This window comes from Lepisosteus oculatus, chromosome 3 (assembly GCF_040954835.1).
Source record: "Lepisosteus oculatus isolate fLepOcu1 chromosome 3, fLepOcu1.hap2, whole genome shotgun sequence".
Taxonomy (NCBI): Eukaryota; Metazoa; Chordata; class Actinopteri; order Semionotiformes; family Lepisosteidae; genus Lepisosteus; species Lepisosteus oculatus.
Genome location: NC_090698.1, coordinates 57071026 through 57095599, shown reverse-complemented (window position 1 = coordinate 57095599; position 24574 = coordinate 57071026). Strand labels below are relative to the sequence as shown.

Genomic DNA, 24574 nt, shown 5'->3' with positions numbered 1-24574 from the left:
CAAGGCCAAAAAGTCTTCAAAATGTGAAGTCTCTTAAACATCAGCTTCTCCCCACAACTGCTCTATTTTGAGGTACCCAATCCAGTAGGTTTTATGTAGGCAAGTATCAGATCAATTTCTAAAGACCTGGAAAAATTTCACTGTGGTCAAGAAGCAAGTGATCTACCCAGTGAAGAAGCCTAGCACTGAAAGACCAGATTTCTTTTAACTAAAAAGCATAATCAAATACATTACATAGACACTCCCAATCATTATAAGATTATAAGCATTACACTGACTACCCTGTTTACAGTTCTCTCTCTGACCTTATGGTTCCACAGCTTTAGTTTACTGCAGTGGTATCTTATGTAACTAACATCGAGACTGGTAGCAACAGTGAAAATGTGAGATACATGTAGATTCAGATGATAGAAATGACAGCTTCTTTAACCTTTTGGTTTAAAGATGGGTATGCTATTGATAAAACTGGATTAAAAGTGGCTTTGGGAATTGAGTGTAGGCATTTGAAAGAAAAATTAAGATTATGAAGCACAACTGAGTCCCAGAAGCATAAAAATAAAGTCCTGCTAAATTCACAAAAGAAAACATTCATTCTGGGATGAGAATTAATAAGAAATGTAAACTAGTTTGAATGGCATAAATGGGTCAGAAAGTGAAAACATAAGATTGAACAGAACTTGTAAAATACATAACCCAGTGCCATTTTTTAAGGATTGTCAGATTTTGTTGAGTTTTTAAAAAAAATAATTTTCAGCTTTAAAATGTCAGATTTAAAAACAACTTGACTACATTGTTAAAAATCAAATATGACCATGAGGATTTTATTGCAATAATCAATAATACCAGTGATAATGTATACATTGTAAAAAATGGAAATACATGGTTCAGAAAACAAATGAAAATTATTCTATACAATGAAGTTACATGATTTAAATGTACATACTTTCAACAACTGAAAGAAAAGACTCACCATCAAAATAAAACTCAATCTTGATCCAAATCTAAAAATCTGAGTACCAAATATAAATATTTGAATATAAAAAATTACAAGATCTGGGATTATGTTTTGTAAATATATGAAAGGTTTACTTATATACAGTATAAATTTCAAATACTTTACGGAAAGCTGAAACTGGTGTAAAGATTCAGTTTTAGTCACAATGACAGTAAAGGCCTAAAATGAACTGATGCAGCAATATCAGAAAATATCTGAAGTGTGATGCATCTCACAGATATATCAAAGTTACGGGCATGCCACATTTAATAGTTATACTTTTCTGCACACTACAGTCATCACATGATTTTAAAGGAATTAAAGCAATATGATGATTGCCATCACAATTGGTCCCCTGTACAATGGAAGTAAGCTCCGATTTCCAAAGCCCAGGCTAAACACTGCACATTCTTAGCATTGTTGAAAGTTGAAAACGCGCCACGTGTGAAAGTTAAACCTCACCGAATAAAGCTTTCTATTCAGTTTGTCCATTTTCCCCAGTTTATCAGATATAAAACTATTCATGGTTAAGCAAATGTCCTTGACTTTGTATTAGGAGGTTAGCCCTTGCTGTAAGAAGTACAGTGTACCAGACACGCAGAGACATTGAGCTGCTTGCGGTGTACTGCTCACTGCCTCCAAGGTGTTCCCAGCAAAGACACTGCTGTTCCTTTTCAGCGAAGCAGCGGAGCTCTTGCTTTAGGTACGGAATGACTGGGGGAACAACAAAAAAAAAACAAACAGTCAGACCTCTAACAAGGAAAATAAAATGTTCATGCAAATTTGTAAAAGCCCCCCCAACTTTCCACCCTTTGATGTAGACAAATACTTCTGAAATGTGTGCAGCCTACTATGCAATGAAATTTTCTCTCGCACAGGTCTTTCTCATGGGCCTAAGAGAAAAGAAGCCCAGCCCCAGAATTTGCTTATTTTAAGTTCTGAAGCATTTCTCTCAATTTTAGATACACCCTCCATTCATAATTTTCTGGCCTGTCCTGAAATTTTAATCTTGAAAACAAATAATTTCTTGTAATCTGTACAATACAGTTATAGTTTGAAAGAATGGAAACTAAACGAGTTGTTTTTCTTGAAGATACTAACACTAGAAGAATTTGCACAGACTTATTTGGAATTCTTGGATAATCCATTCTAAAAAAATGAACTATTATGGAAATGAAAATCAAACCTTTATAAATACCATTAAGCTACTATTACCAACATAGATGAAGTATCTGTATTCATTAATTCAAATATTCAATCTGTACAAAAGTGGCTTGTACCACTGAGCCTAAGGCATTGGTTTGTTCATGTGGACTCTCCAGTACAGATAGCGGAATTCCAGTCCATTAAAAAGAACAGTTACAACAAGATGTATTCCACTTCATAGTTACTCATGGAATTTGGTCAAATAAAAAAGAAAATACACAACTTTTCTCCAATTTATTTTGGATTATCACCCACCAATGGTTGTGCAAAATTATTATTTTTAACATTATGGTTAGTAAAAGGACTGTAAAGCACAATTTCAGAGTAAATGTTGGAGCAAATGTATTGTCAGTGTTCTAACAATGCTTTGCACTTCTTTGCTTAACAGAGTAGGAGAAAGCAGCAAGAAGTAGAAGAGACAGAAAGCAAAAGTACCATAATCTCATAAAGCGCATTTGCTGTAAAGAGCGTCGCGTCTTCCTTCCCCTTGGAACAATGTGGCTGTTAATGGGAAAGGAGCGAGACAGAACACAAAACCTTTATTGGAGCCAAGAACGAAATGAGGCAGAAATGCACGCAGCAGAGGTGGAACACACAGTTCTGTGGCACTTCAGACAGAATTGTGGCATTTTTAAAAGAAAACCAGGACCTATTACTCAGTGTGAGCAAATTCAATAAAGCTATAGCTCTGTTGAGGTCTGAGAGCTGTATGAGGCAATAGTGGAAGAGCAGGGGGAAAGAAGGGATAGTTAATTTATCCTGAAAAATGAAAGAGCTGTTTTGAAACCAATTAAGAGGTACACACTTACTGTGTGAGAATGACTGAAGCACCAAGCACTTTAGGAGATGGTGGAGAGGCTATCTGAGTCTGCCTTCTGAGGGTTGTGGTTGTTGTTAATGGCATTTAGGTTGTTCATCTGGTTGTCTGCTTTGCTTACAACTTTAGAGCCTGAAATGGCCTCTTTCTGGATTGGATCCTGGTCATTAGTCACTACATGCAAGTTGCCTAGGGATCTGGCTAGCCTAGAATTTAACAATTGGCTGTTACAGAAGGAAGACATGGTTAATTCATGTTTGGAAACTATTGCTCTGTTGAGTTTGCTTCAAACACTGGCTTTAACTATGAAAACATAACAAGTTTGATAAAAAACAAATGTGTTACTCAAGAGCCAAAATTACTGCAAATATATTTACGGATCAAATGAAAAAATAACTTGTCACATGAAAGATTACCATTATTTTTTGAAAGCATTAATATTTTAACTGATAAATGCATTTCAGGTTCAAGAATACATTGCAGAACAGATGTATTTCTTGATTTATTTTTTCTTTCAAAACCTAATGCAGCATATAAAGATGTGCCATAAATGGTATCTAAAGTAGCAAACATTGAGCAAAGCCTTAGATGTTTCACATTGGTAAATTAATACCTACCCTGTACAATTCAAATACATCTGTAGTTATAATAGCTACAATATGTGCAAATCAGCAAAAAATGTGATGTAGCCAAGAGTCATTTACTGTAATTTTATCAAAAGCAATCTGTTTTTTCCAAAGTTTTAATACCAATGAAAACAATTTCAGATAGCCATGCAAAAACTATACTCAAAACTGCATAATGCATACCAGAAGTCAATCCTGAATATGATCCAAAACATCCACTTTTAAATTTGAGACAGGCAGGACCAGAATAAAAGGTCCTGCCACAGAATGCCCCTGAAATAAATCATTTTACGGGTTTAAATTAGGGAATATAAGACTTTATGACCAGAAAATTACATTAGAAGGCTATCAATGAAAAACATCACTGACCTCCCCAAACCATCATATCCCATTGTAGACCTAGTCCTTTTTCTAGCATCTGTGCTGTTTGACAGGCTTGGTGATTTTACAGGCTTACAGCTCTGCACACTGGACTGCAAAATAATCCTAGATTGAAAAGATTGACCAGTTTTAAGTACGACATTAGAAAAACTGCAAAGAACAAAATCATTTTCATCGCTTTGATGATAAAGGTGAAATAGGAAAGAATGAGATAACAGTGGTCTGTCTGCAGGGAGCAGCGGGAAATTGAATGTTTAGATAAGGGAGTTCCAGGTTTGGGGATTGCAGCATAGAATGCCAAAATCAAAATACTGCATTTTACAGGATTTTTAAACAATTACCGGAGCAAGACAAGAAAACATTAATACCAAATATGAAAAACGTTAAAACGAGGAAAAAAAACTAAATTATAAAAATGTAACAAAAGCCTTCTTGTGTGAAATAATCGAAATACTCAAGTTTTTTTTATTTGAAAATTTGTTTATAAAAATATTTGATTACAAACATACCTAAATGACTGCGATGATGACCGAGTATGAATTTTGTTCTCTTCCAATCTGAAAAACAAGCATTAACATATTACAGCACCCCATCAATACATTCACTGTCTAAACTTAAATAAGCTTGTGACAGCAGGTGTCTCAAAACAATGTACAAAATAACCGATTAATAGTCAAGACTGACGAAAAGATCCCTTCAGCATTTTCTTAATGAAATGGTATGCAAATGTTGTAGTATTCCTCAACCACTGGCAATCCCAAAGAAGAGCTGCAGACATTTACCCCTGTTAGAGCTTGCAATCTGACTTGAATGCCATGCACCTACGTAAGCCCCAAGAGTACTATGAGCACTAAGACTGGAGACACATGGAAAGCTGATAAAACAATAGCACAGGAAAATTAGAACAGCATGTAACTTACAACTGGTTGCTAAGTAAATAAAAACATGAAAATAGCAACACGGACTTTCCGAACGGATCTGTATTATTCCTCAAGAATAATAGTTGAAATATTCCGGTCTTCATTTTACTCCTTTTAATGTTTTAATTTCAAGCTTTTACATGACACACCCACTAAAATTTGGTCTTAGCATGGAACCTTTTATCACTGAGCAAAGATCTTCTTAATGCTTCCATTAAAGATTTACTTATTCTGTACTTAGTTACAGAATAATTTTAATGCATGGGACAGACATTCATGTACTGAAGATATACAGAACATGTTAATGAGAATGATTACATGTAACAGGAGTAATATGGATAAATAAAATACATTTGTAATTAGACGCACATGATACTCATGTTCAGTGGAATAGTTTAAAAATTATTAAAGACTTTATTCCATGTTTTATGCTTTAACTTGGTAATTACTGAATTACTTTAAAAAACACCAGATATATCAAGTCTATACAGTCCAGTGACAGTGATATGAAATGGTACAATGTAATGTATTTCAAACAAGTTTGAAGTAAAGCTGTAAATAAAGTTTCACATTAAAATTCAGTAGGTTCAGCAGAAACATAGTAACTGCAGAAAAGCATCTTAATGCAGTTTTCTTAGCCAGGGCTGGCTTTGTGTGCAGCAACTGAAAAGCAGCACAAAGGAAGGCGAGCAACAATTCTGCCTTTTTTTTCCTCTGTTGCAAGAAGCAAAGAAGGCCGTGTTTACTTGACACTGAAAAGAGCTAACCCAGGTGTAACAGAATATTGCCCTTGGGCCTAAAAAACTGAGCCAACAAGCAGCCTTAACACTCCAAGTAGAGAGCAAGTGCCTTGGGCAATGTAAATATCATCAGTCAACAAAACAGTTCTTCACTCTAAACTTGTCAGAATTTCTCAGCACTAGTCTGAAACTGACCCTACTACAAATATGAAATACATGAATGGAGCTCGATATCATCATTAGGCTAGCGCCATTATCCCCTTTTAAAGGAGATTTTGGAAATGGGGCAGGAATCTCAAAAAACACAATGCCCACTTCACATAACAGTAGCATAACTAAAATAAATTCGTAATCCGCAAATGGAGGTATTCACCTTCATCCAGGTTATTTGGCTCATGTAATACTGAGCAGAAATTTATTTTAATGGTACAAAACAAAATACTTGCACTTTTTTTGTATCCTTCATTTCTTGACTGATTGAACTGTGTTCTTATTTTGCTGTTTAGGAACATCTTCGTACTCTTAAGTCCTAGATCTACTCTAGTAATATCTGTCAGACTCCACCCTCCTTCACATCTGAACATCGAAACAAGCGAGCAAGGCCAAATTCTCTCCTGAACATCAGCCAGGTTACATTTTAGTTTCCACAATTTATTTTCTTCTTGAGCATGCCTACTTGCTCCCACATGCATCTGAAAATGAAAACAGCTGTTTTCGCAGCTCAGGCTTCAGTGAGATGACAATGTACGGAGGTATGATCGCTTTCAGGTTCCTATGGGAAAGAGTTCAGTTCTGCTTCTGCGTTTTAAAATATTAGCGGCACTTTGCAAATGGTCGGCATCATTACATTTTAATATCCAATTGTTAAAATGCCAAGTCTGTTGACCCACAAAAGTACAGAAATGGGAGTAGCACTTACGGCGATGCCTGTTAGGCTCCAGGGAGATTACTATAATCCTAACCCCTCTAGACAGATAAGTAGGATGGGAGAAGGGAAGCCACAAACAATCCACCAGATGACAATGCTACACAGTGAAGAGAACAGCATAGCTACCAGCCATCTAGAAGGAGGGGAAAAATATGAAATAAAAGAAAAAAGAGTGGAGAAGCAAAAACCTTCCAAGCCATTAATGAAATCTGGAAAGAACAATGCTGCCCAATACACTGCAAATACACGAACAAGCCATGCTCAACGAGATGTTATTTGAAGGGTCATGCAAAAGGCAGAACACGTCAAGGACCTCAGAGGGTTTTAGCCATCTTTTCAATCCTTTGCAGCCGCTTCTACCCCTTCATTAAAAAATGTTCTAATGAGTTCTCAAAACGCTTCATATATTTTCCCCACATGAGAAGAAATATAGTGCAGTACAGAACTCTTCTTGACAGGATGGCAGTGGTTCAAGAAAGTTCATCCTACATTACGGATGAATGGAAAAGTCATATCAAATGTAGCAAAACACCTGGCACAAGAAGTGTGTAATTACACCTCTCATGGCAAAAGACACGAGTGTGGGGACAGCCATCAAGTTTGATAGAAGCTGTAGAATCCAGGAAACCGTTTCAACGTAACCATGCTCATGCCCTCACGGTTATCTGCATATCACATTGTATTTTCTCTCTCCCCCGTGACAATTTACAACTAAATGAGAAGCATCTAGGAATGGAAATCTATCACACATTTCCTATTGTACACACCACAGGATGGTGAAGGGCTGGTGAATCTTTAAGACATTCCTACTCGTACATGGCAACCTGGAGTATCAAATAGCTACAGTCATAGAATGGAGCTAAAACTTTTGAAATCAAATTAGTGCTGTATTATTTTACAGAGAGCCATGTCTGACAGCAGCAACAGGAAAAAAAACAGATGTAGGAAAGTAGACCTCTCAATAGACGGTCCACAATTTTAATTACAAACATTTTAATACAAAACGTTTAATTTTATAAAGTTATATTTAATTTCTAGGAACAACAGACAAATTACAACTAGCAATTCAGAAAGTAAAAGTGGTTTTAAATCTCACATTGATTTTTTAAACCCATTTGCAAAGAGAAATGTTTGCAGTAGTTAAAATGTAGCATATATAAGCAGAAACGTGTTGCACAGTATGCTCTCCATTCATACCTATTGCTTTTTATACATTATAAGGACAAAAACTAAAGAATGAAAAAGGTCCATATGACAGTTAAGAAAACATACAGCTGCCTTTTGGATTATTATACTTAGAATATGCTTCTACAATCAATGTTAGCATAGTGTAGTACATATTTAAACAAAGAATACACTTATGTGCCCACAACACCCAGCTGTCACGTCTCAGTTTTTATTAAGTTCAAGTGTTCCATCACACTGAACGTAGAGGCGCAAATACTATTGACGTGCTTGTGGTTTAGACAGCCACACTCTTAGAATTACTTGATATTAGGGGTAGAGAGAAGGATAAATGTCTTGAATGATTTTGTCACGATTATATTCAAATATTTGATGTGATGTTACAAAATTAAAGTCATTCTTCTAGTGTACAGCATAGCAATCTCTAAAAGAAAAGAAGTTCTCACAGAACACATGATCAGTATACTTGTCAATGTCAATCTGTCATTTTGTGAAAATCACAGGCTATACATAACCCCTCAGAAAAATTAAGAACAAATCTACATTAAAATCATCAGGCAATGTATTCAAGAAAAGGTTGCTTACCTTGGAAACACATATTTTATTTTCCTCACAGTCACCACTGCAGAAAGCTGTGTTATCTTTTCAATGTGAGACAACATTCAGCCCAGATAGCACTGAGGAGACTGCAGCATTTTACTACTGTTTGCCTGTTGTGTAATAAAATGATTTTCAATGCCATAATCACAGTTTTGACACAGATTTTGCCATGGTATGAGCAAGCTGTGCAATATGCTGATGACAGGGCATTTGACCCACTGCCATTTATTTAAGGGACTGGGGAATAAAGTTTACCATGAGGCTTAAAATGCTTCACTGCAGATACATTGGAAACAGGTTTATTTTTAGAGGAAATGATCAATTTTAATATCAGCAAGACAAAGTAACAATTTCATTATAGCCTGCTTTAGTGAAATCTATTCTCATTATGAAGAAACCTATGATCCATGTAAGATGAGGCAGCATGGAATGAAATGAGACAGAAAATGCAATATTCATCTGCCCGTTTTTTTTAAGTTACAGAACAAATCATATCAGATTGATCAATTTTAGTTAACTATTTTCAGGCACACCAGATTGCGCCATTGCATTCATGTTTGTGCCAAAAAAATAACATACTGATTAGTGTCAACAGGGTGGGTGTGAAATCAGTAAGACTGTTGAAGATACGGTGATAAACTATGCTGTTTTTGTGTCCGTTACTGGACAAAATCTCCAGCAGCTGACTAGAGGCCAGCTATCAGAGACGTAGCTTTTGCTAGGTATACGCTTTACATCAGCCTTATTAGACAGAACAAATTAACCGTTTATTGACCGTTCAGCATCAGGTATATTCTATGGAACTTTATTCGAAAAGCGTAACTGCCTCCATGTTTCTGTGGCCTGTTTCTCCATCTGAAGATACACTACAAATAAGCAGACTCCTCACAATTTATTGTAATATTATAAAGTCACCAACTTCATAACCACCATTAAGTATGCAAATAAATGGGTTTTGACTATTTTAATGCCCCTGTTACTTTGCTGCATCTCTTAAATTACATTTTTAAGCCTGAAAGTAAACTCTCCACCACCCAACTTATGAACCTGCATGGAAAAGGAGAGCGCTGATTAAAACAAACGTGGACGTGGCGTTAAATGAAGGTGTCAAGGGAGACACTTACGAGAATGATCCTGTGGAAGCTCTGGCCTGTCGTCTGCTTTTTAAAGCACGCAGTTTGTCTCCTTGGGTAATACCGTTTCTTTCTTCTTCATCATTATACTTCAAGGCAAACAGAAACAGAAGGCTGAGTTTCAATTAAAAAAAACACTTTCACAAGTCAAATCTCAAATTTGCAACTACTTTCATTAATTAGGCTGTTCTGAACTAAAGCAGATATTGAAATTTCACAATATAATAAGTTGCACATCCAAAATAGTCTGTACCAGCAACCCAGAATTTTAGTACACCAAATACGAAGCACAAAAACAAGGAAAAGAATAGTACCACTTCTGTTTCCAGTTTTCCAGATGTTCTGTTCTTGTTACCATTGATTGAAATATCATCGACCCCAGACAGGATTCTCGTCACCGAAATTTTGCTGGTTCCATTTTCCTGCTCTTTCATTTTCTCATGGAAGAGACGTCCCTCTGCCCAAAGGCTTTCTTGTTTTCTGTTCCAGAATGAAAAATTAGAAGATTCTTTGATTACTGAAATAAGTCTACCAAACCTCAAACATTTTCACTTGATACATTTTATCAAGTTTAGTTACACTTGCATTTCCCAGCAAGATTGAACTATTCAGAAGACTAAGAATGTTTTTTGTTTAGAGGTTTTAATAGTATGGGGCTAAGTGAACTAAACACAGGATAAGGCACAGATAATCAAAGTATGTTCCTAATGATTTATTATGGTTAACCAAAAACAGTAAATCACCTAGACAGCCCCATAATTAAGAATACATTTTCAACAGTGACTGGCTGAATTCCAAGAGAGGTCACTGAGTCAGCTTCCATACGGAAGAACCACAGCATAAACACAGGGAAAACGAGCAGGACAAGAAGAGAAGAAGAAACATCCTCCTTTTTCTCCAAATATTGAGCCTTGTGAGTAATCCTTGTTCTGATCAGTCTCGGAGACAAAACTTTAGCAAGGCAATGTTATTACAAGAGAACTTGCAGTCTAATTGATTCTAGGAGACTCCGGTCTCCTATATAGTAGAATCCTCAGGCTACAAACATTCTCCCTTATGTTAATGATGCATTGTTAGAAATTGGTTCCCATTCATTTATGAACATCCATGTTTAGGCAGAGAGATTCATGCACTTGAAATATGCATTTTTATCAGCTGTTTGCACTTTGGCCTGTTTAACGTGTTATGAATGCGTATTTGGATTACACGGGCAGAATCCTGGATTTCTAAACCTATAAGAAGTTGGACTCCTGACTCCCAAACATACAGATAGTATGTATGTGCCACAGTGTAATTACTGAATAGTTGTGTTCTTTATTGTACATAAACGTTTGTCTTGTACAAGTTTGGACTCAATTTATTACCCTATTGCTTAATCTATAGATGAAATTAAAAGGAACAAAACTGTAACAATTGGTTATTTTCTACCTGCTTTCTTGTTTTACTATATATAGTTCCATTTTTTATTTTTGCTTTGCAAACTAACAAATATAATTACATGATGCTCTTGAAATTCTTAAATTTACAAATAGATATTTTATTATGGTCTAGTTTAGTCATGCTAATTTGAATATAAAGATTAGTTTCTTACAGCAGGGACAAAAATTGAGTCCTATGGCCAGTAACAAACTGAAATGTCCACATACTCTTTTAGGCATTTATTGACCTTCAGAGTGCAGCCTAGTTAAGAGAAAATGTCTGCAGATTTAAAATGTAAGATATGTTATGCAATCTCTCCCTTGCCTAAATAAAATACCAATTAAACTCTTAAACTTACTCTTGCACAAAATTCTGTTGAGGGCCAATGACTGAACCTGGTCTGCAGATTCTAATCCAGGCAATGGCTTCAGCAGCTGTTAGCTGATAGTGTTTCATCATATAGCATCCGATTAGAGTGCCCGTTCGGCCAAGCCCAGCTGGAAGGAAGAGTTGCAGTTTTCATGAAAATGAATGCTTTAAAACACAGACAGTTTTATCATGAAGACATCTGCTAATTTCAGGCAACAAGCACTGTTTCATGCACTGTTGAAAAGCAGGCTTACAATACCTTTGCAATGAACAGCAATGGCACCTTCAGCATTCTCACAGATGTTTATGAACTTCTTGACTATGCCGTCACTTGGTGTGCTCCCGTCAACGAAGAAAAGATCGCGATGCTCAAAACCAAGGTCGGTAAACCGCTTGGCATCATACATTTTCTTGTTTAGGCGAATAACTGTAGTGATGTTGTGTTTTCTAAAGTAAGGAAAGTAGGCCTCAGGAGCATGAAGAGGGTAACCTTTGTAGAACAAAACAAAGAATTATTATAGCAGTCTGTGGTCAAGATGTGAAGCAGTCAATTTCTGAGCAAGGTATCAAGAGAAATATCACTATCTAAAAATATTGCCATGCTTTTTTGTTAATGCCTAAAGAGACATCATTAATTCTTGATGGAAATCAAGTCCATTTATTTATGATGCACTGTTTTTTTTGGGTTTGCTTGGCCAGCTACCACACAGATAAACTCACAGTCCTCCAACCTATTCTAATGACGCTGAAGAACAGCAGTTTGCTGCATTCACTAAGTTAAAGGGACATTTACAGTCACAGGCCAATACCAGGCAATGAGATCGGCGACATAGCCCATGTTCAGTTCCCGTGGCAGTGCTACTGGGTTTGCCCAATGAGCGTGGCATGCCCCCAGGGTCAAGAGACACAAAAGACCTGGAGAGAAGCCTGCTGGACTCCTGCAGGGTGTGAGGACTGTTGACATGGCCCAAAACATTGGTCAGGAATACCTCAAACGTGCATGAAGTGTCTGGGGAATCTAGGTTCCAAATTTGGGGTGTACAGTGGATAATCGAAAGTCTACACATCCTTGTTGAAATTTTGTTGATGTAAAGGCTGAAACCATGACAAATCATGTCAGACCTTTACTCACCTGCAATAAGATCTTGTAACCAACAATATTTAAGTGAAAAACAAATGGATCATTTTGAGGAAAGATATATTCAGTAATCAGTAATCGCGTGCACACATCAGGATGCAATGCAGAGCCAACCATCTTCCCAAGCAACAAATGGCACAATAAGAGAATGCTGCTCTTTGGATACTACATTGTGTTTGTGCCTTAAACTAAAAAAATATTTTAGAAAAACTAGCTAGGATTTTAGTTCACCTGTCTTTCAATACAATGAATGATAATCAACAGTGCAGAAATTAAAATCATACATAGCAAGATGCCAGTCATTCTTTGTACTGACTTTGGTATCTCTTTAGCTACCGTAAGGAAAAGAAAGGCCACGCAGCATATCTGTTTTGAACACATTAAACGTTGTAGCTTTCTTGATGAAGGGAGCAATATATATATATAAAAGTCAGTAAGTGTCCACCTACAAAAATCCTAGTAAATATCAAATTTAGTTTATTGTCTTATACAGTTCAGGCACAAATCCAAAATCTAATTCTATAACATTGCCTGGTTTGGTTTGGTGCCATTTCATAAGTTAAAAAAAAAGTTAATTTATACAAACTACCACTTGCAAAATGTAAAATTAATTGCAAATTTTCAATTTCTGCCAATAGTGCTTGGTTCAATCAGAAGCTCTTATACATTTACCCTTTAAGTATCCTTCAGCAATACTAAAATGACACAGGTCTAATTAATATGGAATACTTGAATTCCTATATTTTCATATGATACGCAGTATACAGAGAAAACCTGTAAAACGGACGGATGTACAGTTACTTCAAAGACCTAAAAGACTTTGATCTTTTATGGACTATGCACAGATTGGAAAAACTGCCCATTCAACAAAAATAAAGGAGAACTACAACGCTATTTTTATATTTTAACGTTAGAAAGAATCAGCATTGATGACTGCATTTCAAACCAGAATAAATGTAAAAGGTACACAGCAACTAATTTACATTAAAAATACTTAATTTAAAATTTCAGAGTATGTGTAGCACCATGTTCTGCAATTCAGAACGAGGCAACAAAACTTCCGGTGACATGTTGTAGCATTAGTTTATTGACAAGCCTACTCCTTTACATCTCTCTTAATCCAACAGAAATATTACTTTTGATTTCGAGACCGTTTTGCTGACTTGCCTGCTAACTCTGCATGCAGATCACGCTGGAACATTTCTGCCGCGAAATGTCTGCCGCACCGCCTGTACCTGTTCCCTCATACATCACATTGCCTCAGCCATGACGGCGACTGGAAGAGGCCCTTCCTGCTCACGTTGCGATGCGTGGTGAGCAGGTCACACACTCGTCAAATGCGAGCGTGTGACCACGTGGCGACTCTTCCATAACGTTCCGGATTTTGGGCTTAACTTGAAATTTGTCTGAGATTTAATAAGCGGTCTGAGAAATCGGGACTGCAGTTCCGCTGTAAAAGCAAAAGTTCACGATGTGTGCAATGGGATTGTGTGTAGTAGACCCCCGCTGTGACCTTCGCCATCAACCCTGAAACCACCGATTCAATATGGCAGCAATGCATCCATAAAATTGGAAGGACAATATGTTCAGAGACCAGGATTAATCATGTATATCAAAATGTAATCAATATTACAAACTACACTGCCTTAATCAAGTGAGAGGCATCACAGTATAATTTTCTTAACATACCGTTTTCAATTTTGCTTTTGGGATGGGGTCCACTGAAGGCCAAAAATTTCCCAGGAATTATCCAATTAAAATCCCCATTTTCTGCTCTCTGTGCAAAAATATTAGTAGTTAACAGAGTTATAGAACAAGACAGCTAGAACAATTTTAAACTACCTGTTAAGAATAGCCTGTTTTGACATGTTCCACACAAATCAAGCCTTGAAACACTGCATGTAAAATTCCTTATATACCCCCGTTTTAGTTAATTATAAAAATCTATAACTGAGTAACTGGCATATATTTTCTAATATGCATCCATAAAGAAGATTTAATTATGCACAAAGCAACATTAATTTTAGATTTAAAGGATGAGGAACACCCAATTAAGAACTGCTAGCAACTCATCCATTGAAATTGTAATGTGTTTCAATATCATAAGAAATAACAGAATTGAGAAGTTAGTTCATTGCTACTAATAGGAATTATAAACCCATCTTTTGAGTTACTAGAGACCAAAGCTAAGCAATAAGAGTGTAGACTGTTCTTTTATAAAAAAAGTTGTACCTCATAATGCTCATATTCCTCTACATCGAATTTGGTGAAGTCCAGCCAGCCATATTGCAAAGCCTGCGGCAGATTTTGAATAAGCACATAAGCAATAAGAATTTCACATATTTCAAAAACACATATACATTATGCCAACGTCCAATTTAATTCTTACCTTATGTATTCCTTTAAGACAATCAAGGATGTGCAAATTGTATGAACAAGTGCCAAATGAAGCATCTCTGTGAAAATAAAAAGAACATAAGTTAATCAGGATCTTGGTGTAGCTCATGTTTTTGAGTAATTATAACTATGCAACTTGTAAACTCAACTTCTTCCTATAAAAACATTTAAAAGCAAGTTCCTATCGAGAAAATGCAAAGTCCTTGCTGTAAATCACTAAACAATTTCGCAAACAGAACTCGGCCAGACAGCGGCAAAAATCCACAGATTTCCTAAACAAAATTAAAAAATTGAATAGAAGCTCTAATCAAAACTAATATTTAAAGAATAATCTCAACATGGACGTAATATTTTAACATACAAGGCATCTTTCACCTCACTACCAGACTGAAGGAAATGCACCTTTATAGTCAAGGTCAGAGGTTGATAAATATTCAAAATCCTCAAACGCTTTGACAATGCCAACAATTTTTTTTTCCAGAATAAACAGCAAAGCACAAACCAGAGGACACAAGTTGAAACATTGTAAAAGTACACTAAAATCGAGAACATGAGGTACTTGATTAAGAAAACTACTCAGCCACATTGTTGAAGATTCTTTCCCAAATGACCTCTGCGAGTTTACTGAATCCGATAGCTACTACTAAACGAGCTCGATGAGCTGAACTGGCTCCTCTCATTTATAATTGTTTTTATTTGAACAATATTACATTTTGTTCAAGGCTCTTAACCCAATAGTCAGGCTTTTCCTGTACTAACATTTTCAGCTGCAGCCTGTGCATTTCCCCAACTACACAAAATAAACACAAAGACACAGGAAATTACCTGAAAGGCAAATATGTGGTGTTGCGAGATACTAAAAGGCTGTAGGCTTCTTCAGGGGTTCTCTTCAAATGCATTACCTTAACAACAGAAAATGGCAACAGTAATTATGTTTAACTGAGCTGTCCAAGAAATAGGAACGAGTGCAGACGAGATCAGGCAGATGAAAATAACATCAACCATATGCTTAATCTTCTAAACCCAACATTTGCAACTGATAGAGATCCAAATGACACAAGTGCCCTGAGAGATGAATGTCTCTGGCTGTTCTTTATTTTTCTACTACTCTTGAGTTCGTGGCTTATTTAAACATTATTGGCTCAGACGTAGCCCTGTGCACAGGCCTATTAAAAAGACCCAAGGGCATGAATTAGGAATCCACAAACTGTATCTAAAGTATTAATGCTCGTTGGGAAAGAGCTTCAATTGGTTATGGCTCATACCAGTTTAGGACTTCAGTACAACAAAAGATTTGCCATATATCCAGTTTCAGAAAACAAAAATTATAGGAATTGTTCTGTGGTCAAATATCCTCGAGTACACAAACAGCTTCAGAAAAACAAAGATTAAGCTTTGATTAATATTCTGAAATCAGATGTTCATATTCAAGGTGTGACGCAGGAGCATGGCCAAACAAACAAGCAATAAAGCCAACATTTAGATCTAAAGTCCACAGAGTCTGAGCAGTAGTAAAAGAAATCTGCTACAGCAATTTGTCTGTGCAGTCTTTTTTCCTGGAGGGGGAGGAAAGCTACTGAATGAAAAAAGGGAAGATTAAGGTTAATCACGTTTGTGTGCGGACAAGGTTTTTTTAAATTTCAAGAAGTTGCATTTTGATTTCATCTTGCGGGGGAACAAATTTAATTCGGAGGTCTGGAAAGTGCTGCTGAACAGCAGAGCTACTGTACAGCACTATGGCCTAGCAGCTGTCTGGTCTGCACTGCCAGTGAACTGGATCGTTTCCGGCGGCCAGACCAAGATCAGCAATCTGAGAACACTCAAGCCAAATACGGAAAACCATCAGGTCTAAGCAAGGGCAAATTCTTAAAACATCCCATCATAGCAGCAAGTGCTATTTACATGCTAGTATTTGGCACAGCAATTAGGAAAAGTAGGGAGGACAGGTAGTAGCTTTCGCATTTGAAAAAATAAATTGTGCTCCCCATTCAAGTGATTTTATCAGCTTTGTTGGTGCTCCCCCCCAAGATTAATTGATGAGTAAAATCCTTTACAATCTACAGAGAAAGTCTAATAGACGTCATTCACTATTTAAACTAGCATAATTCAGACAACATAAAAATGATGATCACTGTTCTGCTAGTTCTAGATCTATTAGTCTGCTTGTGAATTAGAGAAAAATGGTTTCTGATTAAAATGAATACCAATATTGGTAATCACTGCACAAACTCCCCCCCAAAAAATGGAAAATATACTTACTGCATAAGAACCTATAAGATAGGCGGCATTGGCTTGTTTCTTTTGGTCACCACAGGTATAGAAAATGATTCTCTTTTTCGAGAGCGTGAAGGACTGTTTAAAAAAAAAAAAGATCTTCATTAGCTACAATGTGGAAGTGGCTGGTATGCCAAATTATTAGTTTAAGAGATGTTCTGCAGTAACACGGGGGTTTAGAATGTGTCCCATTAAAAATAAAAAAAATCATAAAGACTTAAATATTTCCAGCCTTTCAACTGAATCCCAGAAGAACAACTAAAGAAATAATGACTCTGTCACCATAAGTCGCAAAAGATAAACAGTGCATTAAGTTTCAATTACTGTCTCGGTTCAACACAAATGAAATGAATTTTCAAAGCTTGAAGAAAGGTAACTGTAGGAGAGAAAAGTAATACTGCAGTAAAATAAAAATCAAACCGAAGACGGCAAATTTTTCCATCCTTAATCTCCCAGTCAATTTAACACCAGGGACTGCATTTCTTAGAGGAAGAGACTTAATTCTAAATGATGAACTCCCATTAAAGAAACTACACTGGTATATTTTTATTGACAACACACTTCCTAAATGTATAGTGCAGGGCTGTTGTTGGTGTTCACTGTACTGGTTCAGCTTTGACATTTTTATCATCCACATGATTCTTTTAGTGAAAATGTCAACCCCAAGGCTTCTACAAGCACGACAACGCAGCAATCCTAAGCCTTCGTGAAAATATATTTACCTTTAATTTCTTATTGAGCTTGCAACAAAAGCGATACAACATCGCCAGGTTAAGAGGTCCAAAATCTGCATAGAAACTGCAAATGAAAAATAATGAAAAGCATTAGCGTGTTTCCAGCATTTACTTAAGTAACAGCTAACAAGTCTCTTTGCAAGCAAAGGGGAGAAAACAATTTTAGGAGATGAGGCTGTTCCTTGAGGATTGTTCTAGGCTTGTCATTATCTTTACTGCATACTTTCAATATGGACAATGCCAGAGGAAGCCATCAAGAAAATAAAACTAGCCTAAATACTACATTAAATTTTACTTCACTGAATGCATCACCTATGAACGTAAATGAGAAATCAGAATATTGATACGTACAGGCTGGAATTTCCCCTCCCTGAAGCGAAAACAGGAGGAATTCACAAACTAATCATACTCACTTCTCGTAAGACAGCTCATCATCTATACAGAAGAAGTGCCTCTCTGCGGTACTTTTAGGCTTCTGTTGAAGAATGACAAAATACAGCTGATCTGCAAAGAGAGGACACCAAATTAGAAATAAAAGCATAGTTTAAATGTCCCTTCTTTTTGTCTACAGTCAACAAAAGCAAAAGGGAAAAAAAAAGGAAATGAGTTGATTTCAAGCTGTCAGACGAGCCTCGTCGGAATCACGTCCCTGCCTTTTTAAAAAAAACATAATTGCATATTTGCATATTTCACATTCAGCTGCCATTACAAAAACAGACAGCCACCCTCACCCCACACTTTATTAACGGATGCATTTCTGCGGCTTGTGTCAAAATGAAACGCGTGCATCTAACGTTTCACACGCCAAGATCTTCATCTCGCACCCAGGTGTACCCTCGCAGACACACACGACCCTCCGTGGCTGTGGAAAAACACCGATCTGGAGATCTCTCGCCGGGCCCCTAGCGGGATGTGTCCGCACTTAACCGTGATTGATACAACTTCAATCTATCTGCCGCAAGGTGCGGAGAGGGCTCTGTTTTGCGGACTTTCAAAGACAACAACAACAACAAATCAACAATTAAAAACGACAGTGAAGTCTGAACTCACCTTTGATGAAATCGATTGCGTTTACCATGACATTGTCCTCCGCCATTCTATTTATTAAAAAAAATAATAATTTCCCCCGAGACCTCGTTTTGAGAAGTAACAAAGTCGAAATAAAAGGTAATGCTAATCGATAAGGCACGTGTTAATGGCTGCACTGTTAAAAAACGGTCACGGCAATTAAGGAACTAGGCGCTAGTACTAATTAAACCGTCAATTATTTCTTAAAAAAACTAGAAAATCATTCACCTCTATTGACGGGATGTCGCATTAATAGTTACTAATATTACATTAGTAAAAACATACAAAATCTAATGGCAAAAATCGATATTCAAGCACCGTACAGTATACTGTAGAGTTTTTTAAATCTCCCCCCCTAATTCGGAGAGATGATATTAAAAAGTGCACTTCCTCAGTCGGGCTGTCGTGAAACCCTGATCGCCATAACGCTGCAACTTTTCCGCAGAAAAAAAATAAAAACCCCACCGAAACAAAACGAAATAAAGCAACCCTTTTCTGTCCAGAAGAGCGGAAAAAAAAGATACCGTGCGCAGCTCAAAAACGTCTGTACTCGAGGTCCCTCAAACTCCTGGCTCCTTGCACCACCCAGCTAATCTTCCTCTGCCTCTGCTCATAACACCCATTGGCTCGGCGACGACATAACTGCAGCAAACGATACACTGTTGCACGACTCACCCGCCAATCATCTCTCGACACAAGAGTTCGGAATTTCAAGTTCTGCGGAAAAGAGATGGAAGATTCTAATTGGAACGCTGCCCAAGCCGTTGCTAGGAGAAAAGCTTTGTTCAGCCAATGGAAAACTCTACTTGCTACACCAGTGTACACATTGATTAAAGCGTGTAGGGAGATACGATCCGAATACCTTTGTTGCGAGTCTCAGCTTTTTTTTTTGTTTGCTCAAACTCAAACGTACGTCAGGTAAAAAAAAAAATGTAAGTAAACTATAACGCAACAAGAACGCCTTTTGAAAAGAAGAAAATAGTTTTATGTGGATATGTTTATCCTGCAACGTTTAGGTCAAATGGAACAATGTAATCATTAACTATTAAAATAAGCAGCGAACGTTTGGTGAACTGGTAAAGACATATTTGCCAGAGACGAGGAAAAAAAAAATGTCTGCAGATTGTGGAGTTTTCCGGCGATGATAAATACAGATTCCAAAGTCATTTAAAGGTATTATACTTTTTAAACGATGTTCGTCAGTCGATAACAGTGTTAAACTGTCCAATTAATTTTAAATAATGTTTTATTGTAAGTGGCACTTAACACACCGAAACCCCATGTTTTCTGGGCACATTTTTATGTGTTGCTGTCAACTACTGTACTGGTCAGCAGACAGAGCTGAAACTGTCCATCTTTGTATCTCAGCTGTGTAGTTAAATCTGCTCTTCCCCATTCTTGCATTTAACATAGCTACATCCTGTTTATCTTATGCTATTTACATTTTACCGATTGTCCTTTCCTTTCACTGCTCTATCAAACGTGCTACGATGCCGTAAGCCTCTTAGACAAATGGAGTTTGTGGACTGACTTGAGCTGATTACATAAAAATAGAAAAAAAGACTGCTTTATGAACGGTAAACAGGAGAATTCGGACTGGAATTTTCCTTCTGGCTGATAACTGGACACAGTTTTACACACGGAGATAGACCTCATTGCTGGAGAAAATAATTATGCTCTGAACTTGGCAGAGATAAACTGTGGACCTTTCTAGAATCCCAGCTCACACTTCCCTCAGGCAAATTTAAATTGGGATTTTAAGATGGCTATAACTGTTTCATAGCTTGGCCTACCCTCTTCAGACAGGATTTAGCACGAATTGCTTGCAGGATTCAGGATATGAGAGATGATCAAGCACATTTTATCTTTAACTTGGAGAATAACCTATTGGGATTTTCACAAAACACTGTCCAGACTATAACTATTTACAAAAGCATGATGGTGTAGTAATACAAAAAAAAAACACTTCTTGGTCCATGTGAAAACAGCTCTTCATTGCAACACCATGTATCTTTTAGGGAATCCAGATGTAATTCAGTATGCAGTACATACAAAAACAGTAATATAATAAACCCCAAAGACACACACTCAGTAAATATGCGCATCTGTTAAAAAGAGCATTTCCATACTGCATGTAACAGCAAATGCAAATATTTGCTGAAAGATTACATCTAGCGAGTCCAGGATGAGTCAATCGCTTACTTATAAAACAAAATCTTTTTCGGTCGCTCTTTCTAAGTGCACTGTTAAATTCATGTAGGCAAAAGGCCAATACAAAAGTCACATTTCAAGGCTAAATGGGCCTACCACATTTTGAAGTCTCCAAGGATGCAAAAAAAAAAGTAGTCATTCAAAAAAAGTTACAGAGCAACCATGTCACAATTAAAAATACAATTGTCACACATTTCTTGAACCGTTGCTGATTTTTTTATGTTCTTATTTTTTGGTGGACATAGATGACAGTACAGTAACTTGCACAAAGCAGAAATGTGCACAATGGAACTGTAAGATTTTTCTGTGCTGTCCTTACGTTTAATTAAATTAAATGGAATATGAAGTGATTGCTTAAAACTCACCTTGATTGGTCTGTCTTCTTAATAGGAATAGTAATCTAACACTAATCAGCTAATAAAAGAAAAATGTGCACTCTTTTACAATAACAAAGACACAAATACATAGTGATGAGCTGCTAGAAACTGGGCTTTAATTCTTTCATGCATGTTTTAAGATAAGTGCTCATTTGTACATCACAATGTAATATTTATTAACCATGTATAAACCAGACCGCACCAGAGATGCAATTGTTTTTGTGTGTTTTTTTTAAATGGGAACCTTTGGGCTGGGAGAGACTGACCCTACATCGAAGTGAGGGTATGTTGTAAAACGTCTGGCGGTAGAAAAAAAAGGAAGTTTTATTAAAGTTGTCAAGAAGTTGTACTTTATTTGATATCATATTCTCCGGAGTGTCTGGGAAGATCCTTTACCGATATTGTCGTACAGCTATCTCAGTCGTTGGCGCAGAACGGAGAAGCTTTTCACACTGAAAGAAAAATATTTAAATTTTCGGTATTTTATCCAATGGCCTAGAGGTGATTGTACTGGAGGGTAGCATCTACTACTGAGCCATGTTAAATCCCATGTAAAATGTGCTTCTAGCACATTCATTTACAGACCATAAATATATGTCATTCCATCTAAACAGACTGCATCTCCTCCTCAACACAACTGAAATGATCAAATGCCAAGTCGTCAGCACTGGTATGGTAATTTATTTTTTTTTCCTTACAGCACTATTCCGTCCAGATTCATTGGTGCAAAATACTTTGAAAAGAATGATAAGCTTACTGCTCAAAAACGGATTCTTCTCTCCGTAGAGGGGTATATTAACAGTTTATCAGGGTCATGTACGGTCTCTCTCAGGAATTAGGAAAAATACCACGGATTACTGCCTCAAATTCAGCATAACCGCAGTCACTCCCATTGTACTCTTTACCACGGGAAAATATTAAAAAGACAGGAGACACGCTTGAACACTACTAAATGAAAATCCACAACATTTTTAATCACTCGCTCATATTGAGTTTTATATTTCAGGTTTATACCTATTGTTTCTATTGACAACGTCGGCATTAAGATACAGAGCAAGATACATTTGTGACAAACCGTTTTTTGCAAGATTCGAGTTATGTAACAGATGGTCGATTGAAAGGGAGTAGGCAGTATCTTTTTTCAATTTAACCAAAGACCAAAATGTTACAAGGCTATAGAACAATTGTCCTAGTCTTGAATCCGGAACGTATTTTCGAATATCGCATTATTTGGCAAACGCGGCAGATTTCCAAAAGCGATAACCTCTGCACTATGGAACTATCGCCTGGACTTTAGAATGAGATTTTTCGTTACCATTCTACGAAGCATAACTTCATATGCCAATACAGACTTTTTTTTTACTAAGTAACTATGCTCAAACAGGTTTGGCAGCTGAAAATGTAACGGGGTTTTCTCAACAGTAATTGTTACAGACCATCTAAACTAAACCCAATCAAAAGGAGAACTTAAAACCCCACTTTTATTAAGAGTCATGAAAAGGTTTTTGAGAGAAGTGTGCATTTGTTCGCATGCCTTAACAATCAAGGTCTGTGCGATATAATTTGAAACAGGCACCGCTGTCCAAATCTTTAAAGTGAGTAGCTGGAGTCCTGCTATTTTCCATATAAGAAAACATGTTTCTTTCATTTTGTTTTCACAATGCCTTGAAAAAAACAAGTTTCCCATTCAAGCAAAACGGTTAAATCTAAAACGTAAAATGGCAATCAAATTTTTTACTTTGTAACTCGACTGAGACACCTCAAAAGCACAGTCGTCCATGTTGTCCACAAACAACGGGCTTTTAATAATACTACTAATTCACACCGGTCTCATTCACATTATTGCCTTTTAAACGTAGTATCACACTATGCATGCAGTAGGATAAACGTGTTATTTACCTGCTTATAGTCAAACAGGCTATTTCAGTAGAGTACAGGGTTTATAATAAACGTTGATGATTTAGTGACAGTAAACTTTGCAAACATGACCCTGACGGATAACAATAGCCTAATATTGGGTTGATTTGCGGTTTTGTTAAAATGCAATTGAAATACCGTGCCAAACTGCCTGGTGTCGCCATTTTAGGTTAAAAGCAAATTTTCACCCAATGTGCAAGGTTGCGGCTGTCCCAAACAAGAGACACTGCACAGAAATACACGCATAAAAGACACTTTCGCCGTCACAAATAGCCCGTCAGTACCACAAGAGCACGCAGGTGAAAGCATTTTCTCTTTCCTACCTGTGATACGGATGTAAATATCGGACTTCGGCTCCGCCTCTTCACGTCTGACCACAAAACGCTTCTTCCTCGACTCCAATCTCCGTCTTTCGCTTTTACGCTTCATGTTAATTTCAGAGGTGCCTCGGGATCATATTCAAAGCCACACGGGGTACTAAAATCACACTTCAGGGCACGGCACTCTTGCAAGGTGGAAGTCTGATTCACCGACTGGCCGTTACGGCTCTGCAGCAGCTGTGCTTCAATTCTGCACGTTGTGACGTTTCTTTGTCGAGGTTGGTTCAAACTCCTGAGCCTCTCCTACCGACTGCGTTCACACAGGAGACAAATTGGGATTTCTGACGTGACGTCAGTCTCAAAATGCACGTTTCTTGGTTGAGAATAAATTTCTGTTAATCTTCATCACCCAGACGGTATACGTTTTCGCATAGTATCGTTTTTTTGGGGAAAAAAAAAACTTTGTGAGCGCCTTCGCAAGAAGAGACCAGAGGGGAGAATAAATAATTTTAATTTTTCAATTTGGATTTCATCTGCATTTTTGGACCATTCATTATTGTCTACTCAATTGTCTATCAATATTCAAATGATACTGATGATGAAGTATAAATAAAGAGGTTGGGCATATGTGATATGATATACCATACACATGAAGCCATAGGAAATACTGTATTATTTTTTGTTTTTGTAATCAAACTTTGTATTATACTTTTATTTTTGTAAACCTATGGAAACAAAATGCATAGAGAGATTTGCAACAGCAACTTTGCACAACAGAATAGCTCTTTAAAAATTGCAAAGGTTATTAATGTGGAAGTTG

General features: G+C 36.9%; 1 protein-coding gene across 10 annotated transcripts; it reads right to left on the bottom strand.

Moving 5' to 3' along the window:
* Window positions 1-804: 804 nt before the first annotated feature.
* cdc14b (cell division cycle 14B) lies at window positions 805-24175 on the bottom strand. 10 transcript variants are annotated; one of them, XM_069187277.1, is made up of 16 exons: window positions 23758-24175; window positions 18275-18365; window positions 17850-17925; window positions 17113-17205; window positions 15679-15755; window positions 14846-14912; window positions 14689-14751; window positions 14146-14233; window positions 11578-11808; window positions 11308-11446; window positions 9845-10010; window positions 9522-9619; window positions 4534-4581; window positions 4013-4129; window positions 3010-3241; window positions 805-1708 (listed from the first exon to the last, which is right to left on the bottom strand). In XM_069187277.1, the coding sequence occupies exons 1-15, from the start codon at window positions 23861-23863 to the stop codon at window positions 3040-3042; spliced, it is 1662 nt and encodes a 553-aa protein (XP_069043378.1). In that variant the 5' UTR covers window positions 23864-24175; the 3' UTR covers window positions 805-1708; window positions 3010-3039. The 10 variants fall into 10 exon arrangements, 9 of the variants coding, with proteins under 9 accessions (XP_069043378.1, XP_069043379.1, XP_069043381.1 ...); XM_069187278.1 differs by having other exon boundaries at window positions 3010-3223; XM_069187280.1 differs by lacking the exon at window positions 3010-3241 and adding an exon at window positions 2636-2701.
* Window positions 24176-24574: the final 399 nt, after the last annotated feature.